This window comes from Larus michahellis, chromosome 11 (assembly GCF_964199755.1).
Source record: "Larus michahellis chromosome 11, bLarMic1.1, whole genome shotgun sequence".
In the NCBI taxonomy this organism is placed as follows: Eukaryota; Metazoa; Chordata; class Aves; order Charadriiformes; family Laridae; genus Larus; species Larus michahellis.
This window is the reverse complement of record NC_133906.1, coordinates 21,230,403-21,243,975: the sequence shown is the minus strand read 5'-3', so window position 1 is coordinate 21,243,975 and position 13,573 is coordinate 21,230,403. Positions and strand designations below refer to the sequence as shown.

Below are 13,573 nucleotides of genomic sequence, written 5' to 3'. Positions count from 1 at the left end.
AGTATGCCAAGCCTTGCTGGTTTCCCCCCCCCCCCTTTTTTTTTTTCTTATAATGCTATTAGGTTATATTTTATTCTGAATTGAAAAGAAAATTGTGGTTGTCTTGACTACTAAAAAAACCCCATCCTACACACCGCTTGAGAGATGTGCAGCGGAGAGGAGGGAATTTAGCTGTACTCGGCTCGTGTTGTTTTCTAGCTGCAGGTCTTGGAGCAGGTTCGGTGGGGACGTGGGCTCTTTAGCCTGAGACTCGGCAATTCCGGCTGCGCCTTCAGTTACGGCGACGCGTTTTTATCCTCTCCAAACTCCACTCGATGCACAGCTAAAAATGTGTTTTGTTTCTAGGCGATAGTATACGAAGGCCAAGACAAGAACCCAGAAATGTGCCGAGTTCTGCTCACGCATGAAATAATGTGCAGGTAAGAAATACCCCGCTTCCAGTTAATTAGTGACGAGAAGATGAACGTGTCTCTCAAAATCTAGGTTGAACCTGCAGCTATTTTCGGACTTAAATTTATCTTTCTTGCATTAAACAATCCCAAAATAACACAGTTCGGTGTGTGTAATTAGCAGCAAGGTCTCAGTCGTCACACTGGCTTTCAATTATTTATAAAGAGTTATTCTGAACAGAACGCAACTGGTTTTCATTTAGACACCGTAGCCCACAAAAGGTCTCCTCACCAAAATTAACAGTCAATTATAGGCTGCTAGCCATAAACGTCTCTGTCCCCAATTCCCAACAAAAACTCCTCAGTAAGATGACAAAATAGTAATTTTGGGGCTTTTTTTTTTTTTTTTTTCCTGGATGTGCACAAAGACTTGAAGTCAGGAGGCCTTTTTAGTCCCAGTTGCAAGGTCCCTGCTTGGCCGGAGCGGAGCAGGTGATGCACATCAGCGCACAATTTGTCGTCTTGTTCATTTTCTTTAAACTTCCCCGTGCGGATTTGGCCCTGCCCTGCGCTGAACATTGCCTGCCTGGGGTCGGACACTTAAATTTGGGACAGTCAAATATCTTCTTTCCTTGAACGGGCAGCTGCTTCCTTCTTTCTTCTGGCTGATTGAAATAGGGGAAGGCTCTTCTGCTGCCGTTTTACCGCGGAGGGGGCAGCAGCTTCCCACAGACCCCTCCGACACCTAGGGGAGCTTGACCTTGCAGCCTCATTAAAGTTAGTGGGTGTTTTTTGCATGTCTGAAAAAAATCATTTGTTACATGTTATTCGATGGCAGAAAATAATTCCCTAGTGGAAGACGAGGCGTTCTTGCATAAGCTCATTGTTACAATCAGTTGTTTTAAGACTGTAAAAATGCCATTGCATGCGTTGTAACTTTTACAAAACACATTTACTAAAAAGGAGTAACTTGAGGGTAAAAACGCGTACCCACTTCTAAGGGAATAAACTTGGATGAGGGTTTCCTGGTGGGGGAGAGTCTTAGACAACATATTCAGATGGAAACTTCTCTGTTCGTTGATTTTTTTTCTTTTTTTTTTTTTTTTTTTTTTTGTCTTCATTCTTGGCGATCTGCGTGTTTTGTCCTCCACGGCAGCTCCTCCCTGATAAAACCCTGCTGGAGGGCAGCGCCCTGCCATGCCGGCAGAGAAGGAGCCGCTCTTCTGGCTCCCGTGCAGCCCCCCCAAAAATTCTTCCTTGCGGGATCTGGGGGATTTTAGTTTTCATGTTGTATTTTTCTAGGCTGCTCCCTTCGGTAGGTTTGGCTTCTTCCAGGGAACCAAAGACAACCCATCACAGCCCTGGAAGGATCAGAGCAGGCGGGTGGCTCCGAGAGGTGCCGTTGGGAACCGCAGCATCGCTGGGTTGGGGATTCCCGGCCACTTCTCCCTTTCCAAATGGAAACCCAGTCATGCTGACAACTCGTAATTGCCCTAAAATTCATTGGCCCAATTAGCACCACTTTCACGCTAGATACCTAGCTAGGAACAATTCGTGGAAATATTAAAGGAGGCCCCTGACCTGATAAGGCTGAAGTGCGTGCTTTGCTTTTCTCCTGTGACAGACCAGTAAAACACTGGGACTGTTCACGTGAGGAAACTTAAGCACGTGCTCAAGTGCCTGCAGCGCCAGGCTCCGAATCTGCCCTCAGACCTGGGTGATGTGTCCTCCTGATGCCTAAACGGCAAGGTTTTGAGGTGGGAATGACATCTGCCCGCTGCTCACCGAGCCATCGGCGCAAGAAGGAGAATCCCCTACTTCTGTGCATGAATTTTCTGACAAATACTTTAGAAACATAAAGAGTAAGAAGTAAATTAAAACTTTATATAGAGGACTGAGTTTTAACCAGAAGACCAAGTACCTGCATTAAAGATTTACGGCCCTTCCATATACTTTGACTGAGACAAAATTATTTCCGTTTGGGGAAGGTGGAAAGATGTGCAGTCTTTCCCTTTATGAAAGCACTTTACACTTTCTTTGTTCTTAAAATTCACCGGATTGGGAGCTTTATTCTTCTCCTTCCAGTTGTTTACTGCTAGTCTTTGCTTTGTGTTTCATAACCGTGAGGTGGAGGGGCAGCAAAAAAAAATATTAGTCTGACCATAGTAGGCAAATATTGTGTGCCTGATGGGGTGGGGGAGACGTATTCAAATTTCTTACAGCTCATATTAGATATTACCCGTTTCCTTTTCTGCCTATACATGTGTAAGAGGGTGCTGTTTGTTTACCAGGCCGCTTGACCCTATTGCACAAATCTGTCATCTATTGTGCCGCTAACACTCTTTTAAATTGCAAATCTGATGCTCTTTAGGGGTCTGGGGGGGGGGGGGGGGGAATCTCTCTCCACACCATTCTGCTTCTCTTGATTTCTTGCCTGTTGTAAGTGGAAGTTGGGATGTGCTGAATTTGCACCAGGGGTGCAAATGCAGCCTCAATTATAAGCATAAAATTAGAGTCTGTTCCCCATTAATCAGCCCAGCTAATTGCTATGCACTACCATTAGCCATATGGTGTGAAAGACAGCTTGCTCTCCCTAAGATGAAATTTCTTCATTTCAGACATGAAATAGTGAGGGCTCTGTATTTTAAAATAGCTTGTTTTAGATATTTAATTTCTAAACAACTTTCAGCAGTGCTTTCTATCAAGGCTAACTGCACAATAAAACTTTGCATTTATGTGACAAAGCTGGATATTTATAGTACACTACAACTATGGCACGGATAAGACAAAGAATTCAAATGTATAGGAGAGTCCTGGTGGCGGTAGGGAAGTGGGGCTGAGGTTTGCTTCAGGTGGCTGTTTATTTCAAAGGATTTCATTGTGTTTTGTCAAACATAAAAAATCTACACTGTTGGCGAAAATGTTAATAGCTGGGGAGAATTCACAGCCTCAGTGGAATTTATTAGTATTGTAGGCAGCATGGGGAGGGACATCTATAGTTAATATTGCCTCAACAATTTCCATTATGAAACCTTCAGTGGCGTACAGCTTTGCCAAACTTAAACTGTTCTGGCTGAAATGTCCTTTGCAGGGTGTCAGCCTCAGGCTGACTTTCTTTGGAAAGTTTCAGCTAAAATGGTTCAGTGATTTCTGAGAATGAGGTTGGAGTAAAATATGGGGGTTTTTGTCTGGGTAAAATAAAATCTTACAGCTGTTTTGGCAAGAAGCTCCCGTACCTCCGCGCTTCGGGGCGAGGAGCCTGTTTGGGGCAGGGGTTGTCCCGACGGCATCGTCTGCGGGATGAAACCCACCTCGCTGGGAGCTCCTGCGAAACCTCCCACACGGACTCGCTAACGACTTGTTAGAGCCTGGCAGCTAAATGATCGGAAAGTCGCATTTGCGCTGGCCACGTGCCATCGCCCCGTAATTTCTCATTGTTCATTGTCCCCGCAGAAAGCCCGAGCGCGCAGATACACAAAGCAGGGCTCCGAGCGCGAGCGATGCTCCCGGCCGCCGCGCCGGGCTGGGGACCGGGGGATTTGGGGGTGCCAGACGTCGGGGTGAGGTGCCCGGGCAGCGCGGGGTAGAGATGCTCCAGCGCAGGGAAGAGGAGGAGGAAGATACGGAGCAAGATGGCAGGAGGGCAGCAGGTCCCCAGAGGGCTGGGGCGAGGACAAAGGCAGCAACAAAAGCTGGGAGTGGTGGTGGCCAGGGGACGGGGAGGCCTGCGAAGGGGCGGGATGGGGATGGTGTGTGGGGCTTGGGCATGAGCCCTGGGGATGGCGAGGATGGCAGCAGCAGTGGGGGAAGCCTGGGGCAGGCAGAGATGGGGTGCGGGAGCTGGAGGGGGTTGTGACGGCAAGAGACTTCATTGAACTTCATTGCTATCAAGGACTACTTGTTTTAAAAACAAACAAGTCCCCAGACGAAGCAATTTTTGCAGGCTTTTGCTGCGGGCCAGCACGATGTTGTGCCTGAGCTGTGGCTCCCTGCCCCGCTTGGGAACGGGCATCATGGAAGGACGGTGAGGACAAGTCCTTGTCCTCCTGGCTGCAAGGAGCCGGCACTCCGCGCCTCTCCCTGCGCTTTCACAGAGCCTGGCTGGGAGCTGGAGGGTTTCTGGGTGACTTGGAGAAGCTCCTAGGAATTTTTTTAGAATTCCTTCAGGGAAAGGAGAAAGGGCGCTGAATATTTAGGAACTTTTTTCCAAGTGTTAAGTAGGCACTAAAAGCCAAAGCTTTCGAGGCAAGTTGAGTTAAAAGCACTTCTCCTGCCACGCAACCTCGTCTCAAACTCAGAGGTGGTGTTTTAATTCTCTGCGTAGAAAAACTAGGGTAGACGAAGCCTTGGATTCTGCTGTTGAGGGAAAAAATGCAAAAAGCAAGCTAAGGTTGGGAAACATAATTATCTAGAACATGAAAGAACATTTGGGGCTTCCTTTCATGCCTCAGAGCCTCCAGACGGCGGGATGTGCCGGCTGTGCACCTCTTCCACGTCACCCCCAAACCGCGGTGGAAGGAGTGAGGTCTCCTACTGTTACTTGGGATTGCTGGGGTGCGCTCCTGGGGAAGCCCTACCCAAACGAGGGGGCCACCCGATGAGCGACGTGGTGTTTCCCGGTCTCTGGAAGCCGGCTTGTCCCCGTCGGCCAGGGCCTGTCTCCATCCCGCTCGCGGCGGGAGGCGAGACCGAGGCGTCCCCAACCCCGGGCCCCCGCGGCCACCTCTCCCACTGGGCTAGCGCCCCGGGAAGGTGGCAGCCACCGAGCCTGGTGGTGCGTGGATGGTGGCATCTGCCCGTCTCGGGCTGGGAGCCTGGGAACCTTTGCTCGCCTGAGTAAGTGTGGCAATTTCTGTCCCTCCAGTCTGCTGTGAGAATGTCAGGACTAGCCCTGATTTGCTTCAGTCACAAGAACTGCATTGTCTTAACTTGTGCCAACTCTGTTTCTAATTACATTTTAATCATTTAAAAATGATTAGCAGTTTTTATTGCCTTGTTTGTGGGTAAATTTTCTCACCCCACACATTCTAGCTGCGCTCCAATGGCAAGTCCTTTTATAGGCAAAAAAGCCCCCCGAACGTCCACATGACTATTTACCTACAGCATATTTTATTCCTTCCTAAATTTTAATACTTTCTGGGTGCCAAGGCTCTTGCATTTTCTGGTGGATCAATTGTGGTATTGTGCTGTAAAATTAAGCAGTTTTTTTTGGCAATCCCAAACAATGTAACTTCCACCGAAATGAAGATACCGCACATGTGTTAACTGTGAAAAGTTTCAGCCCTGAATAGTTGCCTTGAAGCTTTTTGCGGTGAAAAGAATTATGTATTTTCCCCTCTTTGAAAAAAAAATTATTATTATTTTTTTTTTAAACCATGTTTAAACAGGCTGTTTTTGTAAGAGGCCCCCTTTTTTTTGTTATCTTTAGTGTGGTTAGTTGCTTTATTGCTAATCTTGGAGGGTAACTGTATATTATTCGCTCTATTGTTCGGCAACACAAGAGAACCTTTGTCACACTCCCAACAGGGCTATTTATATAGCGTGGCACTTCTGAGGGCTTCTTCCTGCCCTGATGTTCTTCCACCTTCTGGGGAAAAGAAAATAGTTCGTCTGAGCGGGAGTGCGAGCAGCGCTCGTTCCTGCCGAGCCGCCCAAAGCCGGCTGCTGAAATAAGGGCGACGCGCAGGTCCCCCCGATGCCATTTGGAACAAGCTTGGTGGCTTCCAAACACCGTGGTTGAGGTTTATCCGAAAGTTTATCGAAGGGAGAGACGCACTCAGGTCTGGCCAGGGAGAGCGAACGAGGTCCTCGCTTGGTGCCACCAGAGGATGGGGTCCCCGCTCCCCGTCCCCACGCTCCCTGCATCCCTCACCCTGCAGGAGCTGCCCAGGCGTCATCCAGCCGGTCCCTGGGGACCCAGGAGGGCTTGGGGAGACCGGGAGCTTCTTGACATTTTTTAGTTTTGTTGCTTGGAGCCTTGACCTCAGTGGGGGATTTTCTGTTAAGGGATGTCACCAAACAGGAGCTCTCCTTGCTCCATGGGTGTTTCCTCCCCCAGGGTGGGTGAAAGCCTTTGCTCACCTGCGTAGCCGTGACTCGGTCTTGTGGGCTTAGAGGGGCCGTGGGGCACAGCAGGGCTCCTGGGGGCAGCCCCCCCGTCGCTCAGTGCAGCTCTACGGGCACCAGGAGGGGTTCCCACCCGGAGCGGAGACCTGTGTGTAGCCTGCGAGCTCACCTGCAATATATTTATGGCTCCTAATGGACAACAACCCCTGACAAGGAATCATCACAAACAACAATTTAACTTCTCTTAGGAAACAATGAGCCACCTTAGTTCAAAAGAATCCCAGCCCCGGAGGTCAGCGATGGAGCAGTGCTTTGGGAGACGGAGCTTATGTTTCACCCGCCTGCTTTGTATCTGACCTGACGCAGGGCACCAGCCGCCGGGGCTCCGCTCTCCGTGGGGCTCCGCTCTCCGTGGCATTAGCAATCATTAACGTGCTCAGAAAACTTGGGGGCGAGAGGCAAGCTCTGGCATAAGGAGCCACAGCTGATGGTGCTTGCCTTTGGGCTCCCCCCGTTAACAACGTTATTCTTAGAGGGAGAATAATCGTGCTTTCAGGTGTCGGAGGGAGGCTTCCCGGTAGCTGAGAATCCGGCTCTGCGTAGAAGCTGGAATAGCGTGTGGAGGTGTAACATAAGCGTTGAGCAAATCCAAAAAGTGCTCAGTGGAGGAAAAGCTGCCTTATTTTGTGTGGGCATATTCGGGACAACTGTTAAAGCCTATGGAAAAGGCAGGTCTCCCTGTTTCGGGTGATCCTTGAATTATTATTTGTGAAAGGGGCAAACCCCCTCTCTTTTTATATTTTCCGTTGCTAACCAGCTGTGCAAAAAGTTAAACACAGTAATTAACCCATATGTGACCCACTACATTTGACTGATTTCCAGGCAGGGACCGAGCGGTAACTCTAGCCGGCAATTTGAACCTACCGTGTTCGTAATGATGATTTTACAGTGTAATGGTCGCACTAAATCCTTTCACTTTTGCTCTGTAGCCGCTGTTGTGACAAGAAAAGCTGTGGCAACAGAAATGAGACTCCATCAGATCCAGTGATAATTGACAGGTAAGGACTGCTATTGTTTCCTTCCATTTTTTTTTCCCCTCTTCTCCTCATTATAATGAAACACCTGCCCTGTGTTGCTAATGGGGAAGAATTAGGAGTATATACGGATGAAATTTTGTTTTTGATACCGAATTAGTTGTGCTTTGCAATCGCGATTGCCGTGGAAGGGCCATATGGAGGATAACGGAGCGACCTGCTCTTCGGAGGGCTCCGCTTCGTGTAACTGATTCATGTGCAGAAAGAGGAGATTTTTCTTTCTGACTTTCTGTGGCTCAATTCACACGCTGTGCCAGGGAAGCTTCAGGAATAAAATAATAATAGTTTGTGATTTATGAAATGTGTTTGGGCGCTTATAAATATTTAACTTTTATTTGAAAAATGCTTGAATCATTATCACTTTTAGCTACAGTAGTTCTGTTGGATGCAATCCATCTACATTTTAAGGTTTTTATTTATGCATAAAACCAGTTTGAAAACATAGATCTGCAAAGTAAGGGCTTTTTCCCTCCTCTTATTTTCTTTGGTTGGAATACTATTTTGACTGTATTGTCAGTTGATTAATTCATTTTTGCCTGTCTTAATTATTGTGTTTTTAAACAGATCCATATTGCTAATCTGACGTCCCTGGGTAAATCACTGTAGCATAATACATCTATTTCAGTTGTTCCGTGCCACGTGTAGTTTCTGTGCTTGCAAATTATGCAAAATAGTAGCCTAATAGTAATTTTTACATTTTAATTGTCCAAACTCGTGGTGCAAAGCCATGTGTGATGACCAGGTTATTACGCAGCGTTGCTCTGGGAGAGTTCAATGGCCGTCAGGTACTGAAGGTGTCTGTCACCAGCTGGGGAAATCAATGCCCCTCCACTCACCTGGGAACGGAGGGTCTCCAAAGGGAAACTACCTGTACACAGAGGGGGGAGGGCATTGAGCGGTGCTTCTCCTCGTGTTATTCTCTGGGTTAGTGTTTGCTATATTAAGTTGAAAGTGCCTCCCGTGCCAGTGCGCCCGTTTTTATGAAAGAAGGTGAAGATGTGTTGGGTACCGCACGCAGAGGGTGGTCCAGGGATACGGCAGAGCCCTGCCGGGCACTGTGCTCACCCCGACCCTCCGATTTACAGTCCTTGTTTCGTTTTGGTAAGAAAGTGCGTGTATTGGCAGCGTACAGCAGATGTTTTGATTAGCTATCGTGAGTAGTCCTGAGAAGGTTCAAGTCTCAGAAGATATCTCCATCTATTTTAACTAGGCATATTTTCATCTTATTGTGAGCGTGAGGTAGTACCAGGGAAAGTGGAGGCGGGGGGGGGGAGAAACACCCCACAGTGAAATCTGTGCCGGGATGTGTTTTATAAGCATGCTGCAGAGTTGAACACTATAAACATGGTGTCAGAGTGGCATTTTGAGCTACATGAAAGCTACAAAATTCACATGAATTTTTCATTGTACTGGAAAGTGAGATGTTAAGAAGCTAATGGCAGGTTTACGGAAATATTTTGTTTAACTATCTAGTATGCAAAACTGCTAGTTGCGAATAATTTTAAATTATGAAAGCCAGAGAAGCTGTCTGTTACATGCATCCTGCAAAATGAGGAAAACAGTTACGTGAAAAAAAACCAACCGAGATTTAGCTTCCTAGCAGTGATCAGTTTATCAGTGTTTACCTAAATTGATGCAAAAAGGTACAGTTCTGAAGATTATTTTTTAAAATGCAAGCAAACCATAATTTAAAGATGGTAATATGAACGCTACCTCACCACCTGCGCTGAATCACGTTTGGCTTGTGAATGGGTTAAGCTTTTAAGTTCTTCACTTGGTTTTAAATTGTGACTTTGATACAGGAGGTTGATATGACTGTGGTTTGAATAACATTTGATTTTGACCTGTTCCTGTGGGTTGCAATGGTATAAGAAATTTGACTCAGCAGTACTGTAATTAGCCCTCCCCGTGTTTTTGAAACAGGATTGTGTTACCTGGATTGCATTAGTGTGGCTTCTATTGTTGCCGCTTCGCATCTGTCCCAGTAGGGTACTTAAAACCTTTTCTTGGCCGGGGCTAGTTCAAACAATTTAGGCCAAATAAGTACGTGCTTTATACAGTTAGTGGCTTTAGTGATGTTTCTTGTGACATTTATCCTATTCATTTTTTTTTCCCCCTTTTGGTTTGGAAAGGATGAAGTGATCTATATGGAGCCTTTTTCTACCTTAGAACGAGTCCTTTAAAATTGTTCTAACGCTAAAATGCCTGCACAAGCCAGAACATGTGTTTAGTTGTACTCCATTGTCACTTCTCCATGCACACAATTTTTAACTATTATGTCAATTGATATGCAAAACCATATTTAGCTATTTTCATTTGCATGTGAGCTCACAGAATGCATTTACCATTTGGGCTAAAGCACTCCCACACGCCTCGCGCTCTGATAAAGCCTTGCCTATGGATTTAATCTAACTCTTGCATCAAATCCTACGGATCCACAGACCCTGACCTAACATAGAATTTAACGTAGAATCTATCCACGGGATTTTCGACATATGTACTTACATGGAAATGCTATCCTCCCCTTCCATGCTGGAATGCTATTTTGGATTGATTAATTCTCTTTGATGAGGCTAGAGGAACTCGGGGTAGAGCGAGCCCTGTCTTTGCGGTGGTTTAGTGAACTTGGCGAAGAGGCTCTTTGGCAACTTCAAAGTTACATGTGTTGTGTTCTTTGTCAGACCCTAGATATATCCGAAAAGTAAATCGTGTATTTTTATTTAATCAAAATGTGGGATTTTAAAAAAATAAAAGTCTATAGTTGTCTTTGAAACAGGATATGACTTTATCCTTTATAAAATTGCTTTATGCTTTGCTCTATTACAGTAGCAGCAGATCTAGCAGTGAAAGGGACCTAAAGAAATTTATACTCGTAGAGCGATCTAAATTTTCTCTGGAGAACAAAATAAATCTATTATGCTTACAGAGCAGTCATTGCAAGGGAGTTTCTTGGAAACTTGTGTGTGTCTGAATCATCTTCTTAGCATAGCCTGGGTATTTTATTGCTAACCCCGTTACATGTGTTGAGATGAAGATCTGATGAACAGGAACTCATCCTAAAAGGGGTATTATTGTCACAACACAAACGCACGATTCCTCCCACAAGTGCAGTGGCAGGGCTGCATTGTAATCACACTTAAAGAAAACACAGAGCGCTTCCTGTTATTAAATTAAATTCTAGATTGATTTAACTTTCAAATTGTAACTCATATTTGAATTTAAAAGGTTCGCAATAAAATTCCTGTGAAGAAATTGAATAAATTGTAGTTTTATTACCACTCTGGATATCCTGGTGTCCTAACCTTTTTCCTTACAGTTATCTTAGTTCAATAAATAAAACCTCATTAGACTATTCCCATTTCAACGAGTTTATTAAATTTTACAGGAGTAATTAGCATAAGCTGTGCTAATTTTTCTGGAAGACTAATGAGAGAGCTTCCTAATTAGGTTTGCTTTGTAAGAATCAGAAAAGATGATAATGACAAAAGTCACATAGGGGAGAAAGTGGGGCTTTGTATTATTCCTCCGTTCAGGAAAGACTCTCCTCTCCCGCCATTCTGTCCCAAACTTTTAAACCCAATTTACCAGTGTGGGGACCGATATCTAATGGTGTTACCTGTGCCTGCCGGGGCCTCTTTACCTTCTATGGCTGCAGCCAGTAAACAGGAGTCCTGTTGACTGGTAAAATAGGAATAACCGCTGCGATCCCAAATATAGCGGCAGAAAAATCTCCGCGTTTAGGATCTATACCGTATTCCTCCTCCAGCGTGTGACATCGCATGGGAAAAGGGCTGAAAACAGCCCGTTTGGCAATCCCTGGTCCATCCCAAATTTTGCTTCTTCCCAGAGCGCACGAGCAGGCTGATGAGAGCGACTCGAAATCGGCTTTGCTGAGATTTACCAATACAGATGAGACCTACTTAAGAAATCTCGTGGCCCTCTATCTTTTGGACAGATAAACTTTGGTTGTGGTGTAAGTTAAGGGCTTGGTGCCGGAGCTCTCCCTGGCTGAGGCCGTGTGCCCTTCGGTGGCAGGTTGGCATGAGGATGAGTAGCGTTTCTTCTGGCCCTTGTCTGGCACCATATTGAAGTTCTTCAGGTGCTGCTTCAGATGCAATTTCTGAGGAACGAGGCTCCCCCCGGCTTTGAAGAGGCGGCTTATGGATTTCCAGCACAACCAGAGCTCTTGGCCATGAAGCAGGGGTGGGAACTCATGGATTGGAGGCCGTAATATTTTTTTACGCGTTATTATCAGATGGCACCAAGGTATACTTTAATGCATGACCTGCAACCAGTGCTTGAAAGGCCTGTGTGCTTTCGACACCTGCTTTACGGGATGCTCCACTGAGGCTCGCTGCAATCCGTCCCTGGTACACCCAGCTGCCGCGGACAGGGAGGGAGCCAATTTACTCGCACATGTTTTTGAAATCTTTCAGCCTTTAACCTGAAAAATTTTATGTTTGTGGGTAGGATTTCACTGTGCAATGACATGAAAAGAGGCGTGAATGACTTTCAATGTCTCCATTTTACCACTCTACAAGTCATCATGTAGTGAATTGTATTTTATGGGTCTGATCATCTTTTCATCCTAAATACCAGGCACGTGGAAAAATGACACGCAGGACGGTGTCGCGCTTACTGCATCCTCCCCACAGATACACTTGTTGGGCAGATGTGGCGATCGGTGCATTTTGCAGTAGGTCCCCATGCCCGGAGGGAGGGTGATGGAGATGCGGGCGGGCTGGCAGAGCGGGCCAGCCTCGGGAGAGGTGGTGGCGAGAGGACGAGGCGGATGTTTTGCCTGGGAGGGAGCTGCCGAGGATTGCTTCGCTGCAGGGAATGGGATCAGCGCCGCAGCCGATCCCCCGGCCAGACTGCAGGGACACGGGCTCGTCATGGCACTGGCATCATGGAAGTGGCGGAAGATGCCAGGTCCCTTTGTAGGAGTCCCAGTTCTTGGTCCCCCCGGCCATATGCGGTACCTGAACATGGCTGTGTGGGGTCAGGGGAAGGTGTCCTGCTCCCCCCTTGCCCACGCCGGGGACGGGGCTGCAGGAGGCTGCGGGTCCCATCCGTCCTGGGTCCTTGGCTCTCTCTGATAGATGTCAAGACATGGGTGAGAAATGCTCCTGGGGCTGAATATTTGGCCGTTCTCTTGAGTCTCCTACTGGAAGGCGCCCACCTCATTGCTGTGCCACTTCCAGAGCCAGATGGGAGTTATTGATCCATCAGGGAGGGAGCCTGGGGAGCAGAAGCTGCGTGACGCAGGACTACCCCCAGCACCGCGCGGAGATGTCTCCCAGGCTGTCTTTTAAGGCTGTGCTGCCTAAACCCTCAGGCCTCTGCGCAGGGTGCTCAGACGGGCAGAAGTTGGCCTTGAGCATTTCACGCCAGCTCCTGGAGCCTGTGAACCCGTAGGTTTCTGGGAGGGGAGGGACTGAAGAAACACATCCTTAAGGATTTGGTTGTGATTGATGCATCTGAGAAGCATTACCCCAAACATTTCCCACATGACTTAAGCAACCAAAGGCATTTTGAGCCTTTGTGAGATAAATGGGAGACTCTGATCAGTAGATGCTTCTCACACAGAGTGTCAGACATGCTGGTCCCTCTGCCAGCGCTCCTAAAGTATGCGTTGCCAGTTTTCCTTCTGGTGAAGAAATCACCAGAGCTGGGGGTAACTTTGCCGTAGTTCTTACAAAAATCTCTTGGTTTCAGCCTGTTGGGGTTGGCACATATCGCTGCTGCTTCAAAATTTCATTTATTTCGCTCTTGGGGTTGAGTGAACTTGGTCAGGGTCAAACCAGCTCCCGCTTATTGTTTGCTTGATTCCTCTCCCCTCCACCCCAAGTATAAGAATTTTTGTATAATCTCAAAACTATTATGCAAAACCTTAATTTGGTCTCAGCTTCACTCAGGAGGTTTGTGATTTTCTCAGCAAACCTGTTCCGAGTTTTCAGTTTGTTATAAAACCCCAAACCAGGCAAGTTTTATGTGGTTTTGGGTTTCACTGCAAACATTTCA

General features: G+C 46.9%; 1 protein-coding gene across 11 annotated transcripts in view; it reads left to right on the top strand.

The window, feature by feature from the left end:
• EBF1 (EBF transcription factor 1) overlaps positions 1-13,573 on the top strand; it is a 291,177-nt gene that overhangs the window by 20,286 nt on the left and 257,318 nt on the right. For all 11 annotated transcript variants that reach the window (XM_074603865.1, XM_074603866.1, XM_074603871.1 and 8 more), the window contains 2 exons: positions 346-419; positions 7,445-7,513. In XM_074603865.1, the coding sequence (XP_074459966.1) occupies positions 346-419; positions 7,445-7,513 (143 nt within the window). The remainder of the gene's footprint in view (positions 1-345; positions 420-7,444; positions 7,514-13,573) is intronic.